The 16,541-nt window shown below is 40.5% G+C and overlaps 1 protein-coding gene across 3 annotated transcripts in view; it reads right to left on the bottom strand.

The window, feature by feature from the left end:
- Positions 1–962: 962 nt before the first annotated feature.
- klc2 (kinesin light chain 2) overlaps positions 963–16,541 on the bottom strand; it is a 29,784-nt gene continuing 14,205 nt past the window's right edge. For 2 of the 3 annotated variants that reach the window (XM_056460959.1, XM_056460960.1), the window contains exons 7-14: positions 14,778–14,877; positions 13,909–13,958; positions 12,467–12,534; positions 12,270–12,378; positions 11,618–11,767; positions 7,258–7,433; positions 7,112–7,169; positions 963–3,168 (exon numbers count right to left, since the gene is read on the bottom strand). In XM_056460959.1, coding sequence (XP_056316934.1) covers positions 3,085–3,168; positions 7,112–7,169; positions 7,258–7,433; positions 11,618–11,767; positions 12,270–12,378; positions 12,467–12,534; positions 13,909–13,958; positions 14,778–14,877 — 795 coding nt within the window. In that variant the 3' untranslated portion in view covers positions 963–3,084. The remainder of the gene's footprint in view (positions 3,169–7,111; positions 7,170–7,257; positions 7,434–11,617; positions 11,768–12,269; positions 12,379–12,466; positions 12,535–13,908; positions 13,959–14,777; positions 14,878–16,541) is intronic. The other variant, XM_056460962.1, reaches the window with a different exon arrangement.

Below are 16,541 nucleotides of genomic sequence, written 5' to 3'. Positions count from 1 at the left end.
GTTTACAGAGAATGGTCTGAAATAGAGGAAATATCCAGTGAGTGTCAGTTCTGCGGGCACAAATGCCTTGATGCTAGAGGAGAATGGCCAGACTGGTTCCAGCTGATAGAAAGGCAACAGTAACTCAAATAGCCACTCGTTACAGCCGAGGTCTGCAGAAGAGCATCTCTGAACACACAACACGTCCAACCTTGAGGCAGATGAGCTACAGCAGCAGAAGACCACACCGGGTGCCAACCCTGTCAGCTAAGAACAGGAAACTGAGGCTACAATTGGCACAGGCTCACCAAAACTGGACAACAGAAGATTGGAGAAATGTTGCCTGGTCTGATGAGTCTCCATTTCTGCTGCCACATTCGGATGGTAGGCATCAACAACATAAAAGCATGGACCCATCCTGCCTTGTATGCACGGTTCAGGCTGGTGGTGGTGGTCTAATGGTGTGGGGGTCATTTTCTTGGCACACTTAGCACCAATTGAGCATCATGTCGATGCCACGACCACGTTCATCCATTTATGACCACAGTGTACTCATCTTCTGATGGCTACTTCCAGCAGGATAACACGCCATGCCATAAAGCACGAATCATCTCAGACTGGTTTCTTAAACATGACAATGAGTTCACTGTACTCAAATGGCCTCCAGTCACCAGAGCTCAATCCAATAGAGCACCTTTGGGATGTGGTGGAACGGTAGATTCACATCATGGATGTACAGCTGACAAATCTGCAGCAACTGCGTGATGCTATCATGTCAATATGGAGCAAAATCTCGGAGGAATATTTCCAGTATCTTGTTGAATATGCCACGAAGGATTAAGGCAGTTCTGAAGGCAAAAGTGGTCCAACCCAGAACTCGAAAGGTGTACCTAATAAAATGTGAGTGTATGTCTCCAGAAAAGCTTGAGACATTTTCTTTGACTGCCAAACATTTAAGTAGGCTAATCAACACAGACACAGAGTTTGGTTTGAAAAGCAGAGTTTATTCCGAACCTTTTATTAAAACACACATGAGGTTGTTGGCCCCTTCACAAGTGAAACGCATCTCTGAGGAAAGACTGAATCTGAATAAACACTCGACTGAGCTGTGATTTCCCTCATAACTGATCTGACAGCATGTTTCTTCTACAGCGCTGCAATTTCTGATTAAACAACCGGGGGGCGCCGTTCCGAGATCAGTGCTGAGGGGAAAGCTGTATATCTGTAGCACAATCTAACAAGTGATGTATAGGTCAATAACAGCGGTGTAAAAACTAGAGAAAGGCAACACAAATCATCAGATTTCATGACAAACAGTACAGGCAAAGGTGGATTCACATTCATATGTGGTGTAAACACGGCATTATTATTAGAAACTACACACCTGCACGTGCTAGAAGCATGAGGAGAAAACACAAGCGCGTATGTATGTGTGTGTGTGTGTGTTTGTAAAGTCAAAAATCGGTATTTTACAATCATTAAGTGACATTCGTACCCATATATCATTGTTCCAACATTCATTTCTCCTGGATTATTTCATCACAATTGCTAGAATCGTTCAATTTGCGTTCAGCGTAATAAAACGCAAACATTAGCATGAATTAGCATTGGTAAGCTTATGTAATACATTCGCTCCGAGAAAATCTCTTAAAAAGTAAAATGTTTCACATTTCACCTCAAAATAGTAGAAAAAGACTACATTTAATCGGAGAATTGCATAAAATTACTAATATTTTCTTAAGATTTTTAATTTTTAAGATGTTTAGGGTAACATTATGAACTGCTAAACTCACATTACTGTTCAAAATTTGAGACACGATGTGAAATAGATGAAATAAATGTATTTATTATTGTCATAATCATGTAAAAAACTAATGGTACTTAAACATTCCAGTATTTATAATGCAAACAACTGCCTAATTTTCATAATAGCTTATGATTTGAGGTGAAATATGAAACATTTAGTCATGAGATTTGCCCATTTTGTATGGCTGGATCCCGCTAGTGTTTTCTGTCAAAAAAACATTTAAAAATCAACCACATCTTAATCAATGGTGGGAAAAAAATGGTAACAGAGTCACATAAAGGTGCAAATGTACACATACATGTATTGTACACACAGACGTTCTTATTAGGATATTTAATAAGTTGTTTTTCACATGAACAAAAGATAAAACAAAAACGAGAGGATTCGTCTCATTTCAGACACGGCTCTGATTCATATGGTGATCCAGAAATATTCCAGCAACTAGAAAATCATATAAAATGAAAAAACACATTATAAACCCACGGGAAATTAGAGTTTAAGATAAGCTTGACCTTTTACCTCAGCAGATCTGTGACGAAAGACAGTCAAGTAAACAATGCAATGTTGAATTAGGAATTTTGCATCAAATAATAAATAGGAGCTCAACGTAAATCGTGAGATTGTAAAGCAGAATCCTTCATCGTACAGGTTTTCCAGTCGCTCCAGGGGACAGACGTCGAGCTACAGTGTAAACACGATCCTTGTGCGCTAATTTCATGAAACAAAAAGACCTTAAATAATTTAAATCATTATATACATAAAACTCAGAAGGCAAACGTGAGGTTTGTACCAGTCAGTGCTCGTGACCTCTGACCTGTTGTATGTATGTATTTTTCGCAAGTGCATTCGCAATATCATCTTCCACGCTTGGTGAGGTCATTTTGTGAATCGAGTTTGCATTTACGACTATATTTATATATGAACTTTCCTAAATGACAAACCCACAGCGTCGATATTAGCGAAAACGTATGCTTCGTACAGACAGTATTTGATCGCTGTATGCTAAACTACGTGATTTTGATGCCATGCTTTGACATAACTTGACCACTAGATGTCTCTGGAGTTTGTGGTATAGTAAATGGTAGCGTGCTACGTTTATGTTTTTTGTACGTTTGCATTCGTCGAGTGTCGCTAATGGCAAAAGCAGAGACGTAGGCCAGGTTTCGCAAGCCATGTGAAACTAAAAGACATTTTTTTCTTTTTCTTAGGAAATGTTTTTTGAGTGAGGATCATTTTATAATATTTTCGATTCAAGTAGGTAGCAAACAGCACTTGTCCCACGTCCAGGTGTGGTTTTTCTAACTGATCAGAGAGTTGCGTCTGGTCAGGTCCACATTACTAGCGCTCAGTCCTCTGGATTCTGACAGACTGCTGTTAGATTCCTGAAAACACACACAGACAATTTAATATGTTACATATACAATAATACAAAAAGCATACATTTAGGTGCTTTCACTTCTGTAGATCGATTGTTTTGTTCTGAAACAGGGATTAAAATTGTTACGATATTGCGTTGTGCGCTTGGTGTGGTTTACTTTTACACAGCAAAGTTTCTAAACGGACAAAAATACTTCAAACAAGTCACGTGCGAGTAAACTCTCCTCACATTGGTCAGAGTTCCACTGATTATTTGTTTATGAGTCCCGCTCAGCTAATCAGTCATTCATTTTTGTCTGCTTATCCTGGGGCCAGTTTGCAGGGGCTGCATTCTCAGGAGCGAACTTCAGACTTTCCTCTCCTCAGACACTTCCTCCAGCTCCTCCGGGGGGATCCCGAGGCGTTCCCAGGCCAGCCGAGAGACATAGTCCCTCCAACGTGGACTGGGTCTTCCCTTAGGCCTCCTCCCGGTGGGACATACCTAGAATACCTCCCTAGGTAGGCATCCAGGAGTCATCCGAAACAGATGCCCAAGCCACCTCAGCTGACTTCTCTTGATGTGGAGGAGCAGCGCCTCTACTACGAGCTCCTCTCGGGTGACAGAGTTCCTCGAAGGAATCCAAGATCTTGTCCTTTCAGTCATGACCCAAAGCTCATGACCATAGGTAAGAGTAGGAACGTAGATTAACCGGTAAATCGAGAGCTTAGCCTTTCGGCTCATCTCAGTCTTTACCACAATGGACCGGTACATTGACAGTGTTTCTGCTACACTGCACCAATCTGCTTGTCAATCTCATGTTCCAACCTTCCCTCACTCATTAAAAAAAACCAAAATACTTGAACTCCTCCACCTGGGATAAGGACTTTCCTCTAACCTGGAGATGGCAAGCCATCTTTTTTCGGTGGAGCACCATGGCCTCGGACTTGGAGGTGCTGATTCTCTTCCCAGTGTTGTTATTTTAATTTATGTGGATGACCAAAATGGCATTATAAGCTAAATGTGCACTTTAATTTTGAATAGTGACACCTCTAGACACCACTGTCACCAAATATAAATCAGAAATAAGACTTTCTCATACATAGAATTGTGCATTATAGGCTTTACATTATAGAGAGAAACAATAGATAAACCAAAACTGCAGGTCGGTCAATTTTCCTAACGGATAAACAGCTCTCGGTGTCAGCGTCAATAGCCTATTGGTACTGTGCGCCGACAATTAGCATCGACATGCTTACGGCAACCAGAGTTCGATTTCCAGCTCGAGGTCCTTTGCCGATCCTTCCCCTCTCTCTGCTCCCAATGCTTTCCTGTCTGAAATCTCTACTGTCCGATCATAATAAAAGTGAAAAATCCCCCCCAAAAATTATATATATATATATATATAGATAAACAGCTCTCTGTAATAGTTCAACATGCTTTCACTTTCATATTTGACATAAAACATTTACTGGTAGCAATGACATCCCGCCCTACTAATAATTCTCTCTTCATATAGCCATTTATATGGCTATTACATAACCGTTATACACAGTGAAATAGCCTGGTTCATTAGTTTGTTGGATGGTATTGTTTTCTCACTACAATCGATGCGCTCCAGAGTTCGTTTCAACCAAGCCAAGACCACCTCATTCAGGCGATTTTGGACCGATTGTTTGGCAAGGATCTGAGCACGACTGCAGGTTTCACATTTGTCCAAACCAACCAAGATAAGGGAACAAAAGCGTCATGTCCCAGAACAAACATCTACAGTAGATGTGGAAGCACCCTTAAACAGCATGTCACAACAACTGAGATTTAAAGTCAGCACAAAATCATAATGCATAATCTTACTGTAAACAATTTAATGGTGTGTTATGCTGAATTATTGATGGATTGATTGGTTAGTTGCAATTCCAAGGTATGTTATTCCTAGATAACAACCGTTGAATAACACTAAGGCTCATCTGGGAACTGACAATCACCTTGAACATCAGTGAATACATTCACATACATATACTTGCATGCACATTTATATGTATCTGCTCGTCTGTCACGCTACTTTTTTTTGACTGTTTGGCATCGTCTTATGATTTAATAATGTTTAGGTCAGTATGCTTTATTCAGCCAGTTTAGTTTCTGTCAGCTTTGTCTGTTTGGTGCCGTCTTGTGTCTGAATAATCAGCAGGTTAGTGTATACTCCATCAGCTGTTTTAGTTCCTATCAGCTTTGTGCTTTTGTCTGTTTGGCGCCATCTTGTGTCTGAATAATGCGCAGGTTAGTCTATACTCTATCAGCTGTTTTAGTTTCTGTCAGCTTTGTGTTTTTGTCTGTTTGGAGCCATCTTGTGTCTGAATAATCAGCAGGTTAGTGTATACTCCATCAGCTGTTTTAGTTTCTTTCAGCTTTGTGTTTTTGTCTGTTTGGTGCTATCTTGTGTCTTAATTATGTGCAGGTTAGTGTATACTCCATGAGCTGTTTTAGTTTCTGTCAGCTTTGCGTTTTTGTCAGTTTGGCGCCCTCTTGTGTCTGAATAATGCACAGGTTAGTGTATACTCCATCAGCTGTTTTCGTTACTGTCAGCTTTGTGTTTTTGTCAGTTTGGCGCCATCTTCTGTATGAATAATGCGCAGGTTAGTCTATACTCTATCAGCTGTTTTAGTTTCTGTCAGCTTTGTGTTTTTGTCTGTTTGGTGCCCTCTTGTGTCTGAATAATGTGCAGGTTAGTGTATACTCCATCAGCTGTTTTCGTTACTGTCAGCTTTGTGTTTTTGTCAGTTTGGCGCCATCTTGTGTCTGAATAATACGCAGGTTAGTGTATACTCCATCAGCTGTCTTCATTTCATCAGCTTTGTTTTTATTTGCTGAAAACAAACATACACTGGTTTTTGTGTGACTTTAAATGCAAATGAGCTACTGCTCCCCCCTCCTTTACCAGCAACAAAAAGTCTTTCAGCAGTGCATGCAGTCATTGGTACAGTTCTCACCCATATCAGAGCGAGTTTTTGTCCTATCTAATACCATACCTGCCAATATTTGACTCTGAAAATACAGGATCCGTTAGGGGGGGGCAGAGGCGGACTGATGTGTAGGTGCCGTGCAGAGTGGCATGCTGAAAACTACGAAAATTGAAGACCGAAAATTGAAGAGCAATTGAAGACCGGGGGTGGGGGGGGTTTGGGGTGGTTATGGTTTCAGGCAGCCTGCGATTGGACATTACATCAATGTCGGTGATCCAGTGGTGTTAGTGACTGTACCAAAAACCTGAGGACCGGGGGTGGGGGGGTTAAATTCCGGGAGACAGAACAAAACGGGAGATAGGTCTGAAATACAGGAGACTCCCAGGAAAAACGGGACAGTTGCCAAATACGGTGCTACATGCAATAAACTCACACTCAGTCAGGCGAAGTAAAGGTCTCATTGCCTAGGATGTCAATCAAATTAATCAAGCTCTAGCCACGAATAAAACAACAGGCTATTTTATAAAGTTAAGATTTTAGATGACGGGTCAGTAATTATATTATTCACGGTTAATTATATTGAATTTAATGAAATAATAACTTTAATAAATATGTTGGTAAGAATGTGGTTGGCCAGTGATTCCCTTGTCTGCCAGAGACTGCTCTATGGTTTTAAAACCCTTTTCAAACTGTATGGTTTAGACCTGTATCAGTTTTTAATGTTAAATGTAGTGTAGTTTACTTGTGGATGTGTGATGACTAGCGCGCTCCCGCTGAGCCAGCTGTGGTAGCTTGGCAACAGAGCCGCGACGTCAACACACAGAATCTGTAAGCACAGTTCCGGGCCGAGAACGGTTTGTAATCGTGATGCGCTGATCCAGGCTCAGTGGAGAAACAACCGTAACCGCACCGAAGTGTACTTAGAACGATTTGGCACGATAGCAGAAAATCAGCTATTACGTTGGCTGTGTGTGAATGTAAACAAACAAACAAACAAAACAAAAACCATACCTGTGAAGTTTCTTCTGCGCTCTTGTTGAGGAAATTTAAGGAGCTGGCCCTCTTCATCCTGTCAAACCAAACGAGAACAGGTGCCATTACAGCATCATATCATGTGTTTGAAGGAGATACACATGCAGGCTGTATTGTACTCTCACCCAGGGTTGCGAGGCTCCTGTGGGCCACTGCCCTGCAGCTTCTTCACCAGCATCTCACTGCTGCGCCGCAGGGCTTCACGAATCTTCCCGAACGAACCGCTCCTGCGCAGGCCACCGTTACCATCCTGAGTCCACAAAACATCATCAGCTTCAACCTTAACCACTGCACACACAGGCTATAAAGGGATAGTTCACACAGAAAATGAAAATTACCTCATCATTTACTCTCCTTCATGGTTTGGAAGCTTTATGAGTTTATTTAAATCACAGAAGAAGATATTTTGAAGAATGGTGGTACCCATTGACTTCAATAGTAGAATAGAAAATAATATGGAAGTCAATGGATTCCAGCTATGAACATTTTTTAAAGGGCACCTATGGTAAAAAATCTACTTTTCAAGCTGTTTGGACAGACATATGAGCATGAATGGTGTATAGACTGTCATATTGGGGTGATATAAACACACCCAGTGCTTTTTTTTCAATTTAACAACATAAAAAACTGTGGACCAATTGGAGCGGTTTTCAAACCGACCGCAACTTTACGTAGGAGAGCGGTCCCCCCGCCCACCAATATTGATTGACAGGCGCGTCATCATATCCTCAGTTTGTTGATTCACGTCCGCCATTTTCAGTGTGAGTCGAAGCGATATCAATAAAGGAACACGCTAGCTCTATTTTTAGATGCAAGGCTCATTGGGCTCAACACAAGATCAATATTCTCCACATTATCGCTCTAATCGGAATTATTGGTTGTATCTTTAGGTAGGTTTGCAAACATGTGTACTTCTCATTGAGTCTACCTTATACTTCAGCCGTTTGCATTTCTCGTGATTCCAGAAGCTCCCTGTGATCTTAACTAGCATGCGTTTTAGAATTCTAAACATAGGTTTCTATCAGGGTACACTCAAGTCGACGGACCGCTGCAGACTTGAAGCACCGTTATGTGTACCCTGATAGAAACCTATGTTTAGGATTCAAAAATGCGTGGCGCGACGATTCGGGACACTTCATGTTTCTGCCACGACAGACAGTGTCTGGTGTGCCGTGTGACGGCTTCCAGCGGCGCATCCGGGGCCTCAGTCAAAGTTAATTCAGTGTGCGTGGTTATTAGTTTCGGTGTACAAGCTCGGCACTTGAAACTAGCACACAGTTGGCTGTAAAACTGTACAAAGACACAAATGATTTTGTACTCTCTGCTTGGTCTGTGTCTGAGTCGTACGACTGAATGCGGATCCTCTCACTCCTGCTCTTCTCAGTCTGCCTCTGTTGCAAACACAGAGCGGGTGAGCTCATGGCCCCGCCCCCTTGTTACGTTGGGCGGGAAGCCGAAACTAATTTACATGTGAAGCAACACACCCCTAAATCAGCGAACTGTGGACACGCCCCCAACATGACACTTTTTAACACATTATAATAAAACAATCTGAATTGTGTTTTAAACTGAACCTAAACTGGCACACTCAGAAGAACCATAATATTAATATTAAATCATAAAAAAAGAGGTAAACTATGTGCCCTTTAAAATACAATCGTGTGTGTTCAACAGAAGAAAGAAACTCAAACTGGTTTGGAACAAGCCGATGGTGAGTAAATAATGGCAGAATTAAAATGTTTTGGGTGAACTGTGCCTTTAAATCCTCCCTGCACATGAATTTGAAAAAATAAAATGTGTAATTTAAAACGCATTGCATTGATGTGTCCAAGCGAATGCATTGCTAATCATGTTAACAAATGTCCTAACTATATTGTGAAGAAACTGATATTCTGATTCTCAAATACGTGTAAGAGCGTGCATTTCAGCAGCTTTATAAATGTGTTATTTGATCTATGATTGGACATAGGCACCATCATCTTTATATAGGCTGCAAGACAGATTAGAGCTGCTGGATTTACAACATGTTAATGCATCGTCTTTTGAAATACATTAAAGCAAGTGACTGTTGAACTGGGAGAAGAACAATAGAGTAAACGTCCTAGCAACATGAGCTGTGTGAATAATGTGTGCGCTGAACATTACTCCCACTGTGGTGATCGTAAACTCCAGACACCAGCCTAGACTGATCACACCGGTGTAATGGGCTCTATGCACAGCTAGTGTTTTTTTTTAGCCAATGATAAACCTCCGGTAAAAGCTTAATGTGACTATTTTCAATTTCATAAGGTTTCTTTTACAGCATCGATGTTGTAACGCAATTACAATACATTCAGTTAAATAGACTTAAGCATTCATTTAGTTGTTCAAGCGTAAAACGAGATGAAAGACTATAACCGCTAGCGGCGTCAGGATCAGCAGGCGAAAATACTGGGGTAAAATAAACCGTCATATTTTAAAGACATGGAGGGGAAAATTGAATTTAAAGAGCCCATATTATACATGAAATTGGGTCATATTTAGGTTGTAAAGGTCTCCAACAACAGTCTAATATGCATGCAAGGTCAAAAAACACTTTGATGGTCTTATAATCTGCATTTATTTTTACCTAATTATCCCAGCGACTCCCATATGAATCGTTCAGCGATTCATTTGTTCCCAAACCCCTCCTCAGCGCGAAGCTAATCTGCGCTGATTGGACCGATAACAGCCTGCTGCGATTGGTCGACACGGACAAGGCTTCAATGCGAGAGTGAAATGCCCAGCTGCTAATCTACAATATAAAAGTAGTCACAGTGCACACGCTTCATAGTGGATTTTGGCTGCCAGTGGGTGAATGTAAACACAGACGATGGACTAGAAAATACTGACGACTAACTATTTTATTGAGCAAAAAGTCCAAGAACTGGCGAGGAGGTCACAGTCTTCTTGCTCTTTTCACACACACACACACACACACACACACAGTGCCTGCGCGTCCATAGAGGACCGGCTGAATAGAGAGGGCGCGGCGCTCAGTTATATCCGCGAATACCCGTGCGTTACACACACGAGGAGACACACACACACACACACACACACACACAGAGGGCCGGCGCGTCCATAGAGGAGCGGCTAAATAGAGAGGGCGCGGCGCTCAGTTATATCCGCGAATAACCGTGCGATACACACACGAGGAGACACAGACACACACACACACACAGGGCCGGCGCGTCCATAGAGGAGCGGCGCTCAGTTATATCCGCGAATACCCGTGCGTTACACACACGAGGAGACACAGACACACACACACACAGGGCCGGCGCGTCCATAGAGGAGCGGCGCTCAGTTATATCCGCGAATACCCGTGCGTTACACACACGAGGAGACACAGACACATACACACACAGGGCCGGCGCGTCCATAGAGGAGCGGCGCTCAGTTATATCCGCGAATACCCGTGCGTTACACACACGAGGAGACAATAATATTGAGCTGAAATATTTTGAAACTTGTCCGTTGCATGTGTGTAAACAGCTGACGATCCGTAATCAAAGCAGCACGCGTCGCGTTTTCAACGTGGCTTTACACGTGATATGAGAATATAAAGAGTTAACCTGATACAGCACACGCAGTTACAAGTAACAAAACACAACTAAATACATCATGTGCAAGCTAGAGTAAACGAGGCAATAATTTTAATCGCACTTACTTACACTTGTGAAATGGGGTAGAAACTGATCCATGATGCACTGATCCATGTTCTGACAGTCTATACTGATCCTTCCTTTAACAAACTGAAGAAGTCTTCTTTGAAAGCATATAGTTTTCAGAAGCACTCAGAACTGCTCAAGGCTGGGCTCTATTGCTGATGTTTCATCTTTGATTAGACTGTCCATAATATCCATCTGCACAGCGTGACTTCATTCGACCGGTGTCTCTCTGTGTGTCTCTGTGTGTGTGTGAGACTTTTTTTCTGTTAGTGGGCGGGGCCGCAGGTTTCAAATCTCCCGGGTTTGCGCGCCCAACTACTTGTGTTTCGTAGCTGCGTCATCGCGAAACACCTAATGACTCGTTATCAAGACGACTCGTTTGAAGCACTATGAGTCGACTCTTTTATAGATGAATCAATAGTTTTAAACACTGTACACTTACAGATTTAAGCCTTAGCTGGATATTTCACTTCACTTAGAGCTATGTTACACACTACATGGAAGGGCATTTTCAAAAACCCATAATATGGGCTCTTTAAGACAGTGCTTTTTGTCTGGTCTGAGACCCACTTTATATCATATATCAATCAGGCAGTGAAGATTTATAAAGAAATCAGACCTTAAAAGTGGCAATTTTATAATGGAAAGAGCTGAGGCTGGCTGGCTGAAATTTAAAGTCTGTGTGCATATAGCCCAATGTACACTTCAAAGGGATAAATATTGGCAGTTTGTTATCTTTAAAACATGTTTTGTACATAATATAATACAAAAAGTGTGTAAGATCTGCACTGACCCCGCTCCACTCAGCTTCGTCTCCATCACAGTCTCCTCGTGGGCCTCCAGGGCCGTTCCCTCCATCCCGACTCTGACGTCTGTCTCCTCCGGCACCACCTCCATCCTTCAGCAGCTCCACCATTTTACTCTGATTAATCACATCGATGCCCTGGAATAAAAAAACACTTCATTAGCTTTTTACACAAGCAGCAACCTCTAAGTCTCTCTTGTGAAGCCAATATGGAAGTGACTGAAACTGCAGTTCATCAACTGGCCACTAGAGGCTGGCTCCAAAAAGGAGGAAATCCAAAAGACTGTCCGATATTAAAGTTAGCATGAAACGGACTGTAAGATTTTAGTCTTTTCCCAATATTGTGATGTATAGCCACTATATGGTTCCTGAAATCAGAGCAAAAAAAATGTAGGGCGGTGCTTTATTTCGTCCATTGGGAACCGCTTGATGTTCAAAACTAACAATAATGATAGTAACAACCAAACAACACTTTATTTTTATTTCATGGGACCTTCAAATAAGAACTTTCATTTTACTCTCAGCTAATTTGAAAACATCGTCTTCCTGTATGAGTCATCTGCACAGGAAGTGGAGCTCTGGTTGTTAAAGATCAAGGGTCAGGTATGAAATGGCTGTGTGTGTGTTTGTGAGTTTTTACCTGTTTGCGGTTTTTGGTGGCACACACCTCCAGCGTCTCTGCAGCCTCCAGTTTTCCCTGGCGGCGGTACAGAGCACCCAGACTCTTCAGTGTGGTGTTCACAGTCGGGCTGCAGGACACAAAACACACACAAATCACTCCAAAGCACAGATTCCTGCACACATACACTTAGACCCACAATCCTCTGAGAGGCTCACCTGTCCACTTTACAGGCTTTATACCAGCTGCCGTACTCTCCGTATGGACCAGAGTCCTTCCTCTTACCCTGAAACCAGCAGACAAACTGATTTACACTGGGTGGCGTATTAAAATGCAGTGAAATTAAACATTTATATTTATGCATCAAGCATGGGAACGACAATATTTGTCACGAACAATTCTAGGTTTACTAGACAACTATATTAGGACATAAAATGCATGAAATTTGTACTGAAACTGAAATGGAATAAAGTAAAATACAATGAAGTCAATATCAATAATGGAGTCAGAGACTGATCTGTTTCAGAAAAGAAAACTAAATTACCCATTTATTTGTTATTGTTTGTTCATTGTAGTATAAAAGTATAAAAAATGTGCTTATAGCTTAATTTAGTGTTTGGAAAGTAGACACAGACATACATGTATCCAATTGAGATGCTGTGGCATGACCTCTAAAAGGTGGTTCATGCTCAAAAAACCCTCCAAGGTGGCTAAATGACAACAATTGTGAAAAACGACGACTTTGGAGTGGCCTAGTCAAAGTCCTGACCTGAATTCAATTGAGATGCTGTGGCATGACCTCTAAAAGGCGGCTCAGGCTCGAAAAACCCTCCTATGTGGCTGAATTACAACAATTCTGCAAAGATGAAGACTTCGGAGTGGCCTTGTCAAAGTCCTGATCTGAATTCAATTGGGATGCTGTGGCATGACCTCTAAAAGGCAGTTCATGCTCGAAAAACCCTCCAATGTGGGTAAATTACAACAACTGTGCAAAGAAGATGACTTTGGAGTGGCCTAGTCAAAGTCCTGACCTGAATCCAATTGAGATGCTGTGGCATGATCTCTAAAAGGCAGTTCAATCTCGAAAAACCCTCCAATGTGGCTGAATTACAACCATTCTGCAAAGATAAAGACTTCGGAGTGGCCTAGTCAAAGTCCTGATCTGAATTCAATTGAGATGCTGTGGCATGACCTCTAAAAGGCAGCTCATGCTTGAAAAACCCTCCAATGCGGCTAAATTACAACAATTGTTCAAAGATGACTTTGGAGTGGCCCTGTCAAAGTCCTGATCTGAATTCAATTGAGATGCTGTGGCATGAGCTCTAAAAGGCGGCTCAGGCTCGAAAAACCCTCCAATGTGGCTGAATTACAACAATTCTGCAAAGATGAAGACTTTGGAGTGGCCTAGTCAAAGCCCTGATCTGAATCCAATTGAGATGCTGTGGCATGACCTCTAAAAGGCGTTTCATGCTCGAAAAACCTTCAATTATGGCTGAATTAAAACAATTGTAGTGGGCCAAAATATTCATTTATTTAATATATATAATTTTTTAAAAATTAAAATAAATAAAATAACCAAAATCTTAACTCAACCTTAAATATAAAACACAAACATTTACATTTAAACACATTTCTAGCAATATGTAAAAACCAACAATACCTTGCTCTCCTCTCGTTCCTCTGCATGCATCCAGATTGGCTTGTTATCATCTGAAAGCAAATACATAAACAAATATAAGCAAATAATACGCATTTATGCATTATTAATTTCTCTAATCTTTGGCCTCTATTTGGCTGCAGAAACTAACGCTCCAGTTTTCTACTATAATTAGCTTCTTGGAGCTTTCAGGAGCAGCAGGTGGATGTTTGATCATAATCCTGTAAGCGTCTGATTGGTTTAAAGAGCTGTGATGCCACAACAGATGAACACATTTAACAAGATTACACAAAACCTCTGAAACCTGCTCACTAATTCAGCCCAAGCAAAAGCAAAACACAAACCTGTCTGTTCTCAGCAGAAGCGCATTCACATTACTGGTCAAAAGATTGCATTTAAGCAATTCATTTATTGCTTTGAAGATGCGTTTCTCTTCACAGAGTCTGCATTTATTCGATCATAAATCCATAAAAATATAGAAATAGAGAAATATTTTAAAATAACTGCACATCATAATGTTATGATTTCTGAAGGACCGCGTGTTACTGAAGTCTGGAGTAATAATGCTGAAAAGTCAATCCCAAAAATAAAATACATTATAGACTAGATTCAGTCAGAAAAAGGGCATTTGAAATCATTACAATATTTCACAATTTAACTAATTTTAATCTATATTTGATTAAATAAATGCAGCCTTGATGAATAATATTTGAAATATTTGAAAAATAATAAAAATGTATAAGCACGGATAATAATTTTGACTTCAACTTTACATAAAAAAATACATGAATGTGCTCTCCATGCATGCTTTAATGACCAATTTACATGCATTTTATCATTTTTACATTTAAGATTTAGAAGGAAGTACGTACTGTTGACCGATCCGAACTCTTTCTCATGTGCGCGGGTCAAGATATCCTTGTAAAGCGTCTCTGCGTCTTTGAATTTGCCCTGCTTCAGGTAACATGTGGCCTGGGAGGAAAGCAGATAATCATCACTGAGAATAATGAGAGAATAATTTCACATCTGTAATCAAATGCCCACAGCAGCAAGTCCACTTGTGAGTGGCTGAAGAAAAACAAAATGAAGACTTTGGAGTGGCCTAGCCAAAGTCCTGAGCTGAATCCAATTGAGATGCTGTGGCATGAACTCTAAAAGGCAGTTCATGCTAAAAAAAAAAACTCCAAAATGGCTGAATTCCAACAATTTTGCAAAGATGAAGACGTTGGAGTGGCCTTGCCAAAGTCCTGAGCTGAATCCAATTGAGATGCTGTGGCATGACCTCTAAAAGGCGGTTTATGTTCGAAAAACCCTCCAATGTTGCTGAATTACAACAATTCTGCAAAGATTTAATGTTTGGAGTGGCCTAGTCAAAGCCCTGACCTGAATCCAGCTGAGATGCTGTGGCATGACCTTTAAAAGGTGGCTCAGGCTCGAAAAACCCTCCAATGTGGCTGAATTACAACAATTCTGCAAAGATTTTGAGTTTGGAGTGGCCTAGTCAAAGCCCTGACCTGAATCCAGCTGAGATGCTGTGGCATGATCTTTAAAAGGCGGTTCATGCTCGAAAAACCCTCGATAATGGCTGAATTGCAACATTTGTATAGGGACAAAATTCATCACCACTGTAAGGGGCTCACTGCAAGTTTTCAAAAACTTTTGATAGCAGTTGCTACTGCTAAGGGCAGCTCAACCCTTTTTCAAACAGGGCTATTTTGCTTTCCCTTAATAATAAAAACCTTCATTTAAAAACTGCATGATGTGTTTACTTGTGTTATCTTTGATTTAAATTGGTTTGATATGAAAAATTTAAGTGTGACAAACATAAGAATAGGAAGGCTTTTTCATGGCAAAAGTCACCAAAAATAAATACAATAAAAATCAAAACAACAAACACAAGACAAATTAGATCAGTTTTTTTATGTTAATACATGATAAAATATAAACCTTTTAAAACTTGATGGAGAAACATGGTAACCTGGTAAAACTTTGCTGTGCATCTCTAAGTGGGTTTACATTAAAACTAGAACAGTGTAATTAAATATGTTTTGTATGTTCAATACTGCTAAAAACAAATATCACTCAATCAAATCTGGTCTTAATAAGTATTGAAAATCTTTTTGAAACTTGATGTATTTCACACAATTTACAATTCAGATCAACTATTATATTTGATTTATATTAGATCCTCGATTGGTCTCATGCAGCCAAGTGATGCGGTTTCAAAAAAAGTGCCAATTTCACATCTGTCACATCTATAACAGAGAGACATCACGTCCATAACAAAGCTTTTTCCTCATAAATCCAAAAAATGTCAAATAAAATAAAATCAATAATTTTTGTTCTACAAAGAGCCAACTCTTCTCCTTTTGATTAGCATTATTTATTTTGGCTTGTGCAGTTTCATTCACAGAATTTCTACACAGTATGTTGTATACTGTAACTTTGTTGGTCACATCCATAACGCATGGTTATTTGCCTCATTTAATATATAAAAAAATATTTTCACATTGATATTTTTCTGACCCCATAACTCTGTGGCTAGTTGTTTTGGAAAATCTAAACGTTTCAACAACGTTAACATATACTTTCTCTGTGAATTTATGTTTTAAGATTTTACTGCAAATGTCACATCC

The sequence above is a fragment of the Danio aesculapii genome, chromosome 7 (assembly GCF_903798145.1).
Source record: "Danio aesculapii chromosome 7, fDanAes4.1, whole genome shotgun sequence".
Taxonomy (NCBI): domain Eukaryota; kingdom Metazoa; phylum Chordata; class Actinopteri; order Cypriniformes; family Danionidae; genus Danio; species Danio aesculapii.
The sequence above is the reverse complement of the archived record's forward strand: the minus strand, read 5'-3'. Positions and strand labels throughout refer to the sequence as shown.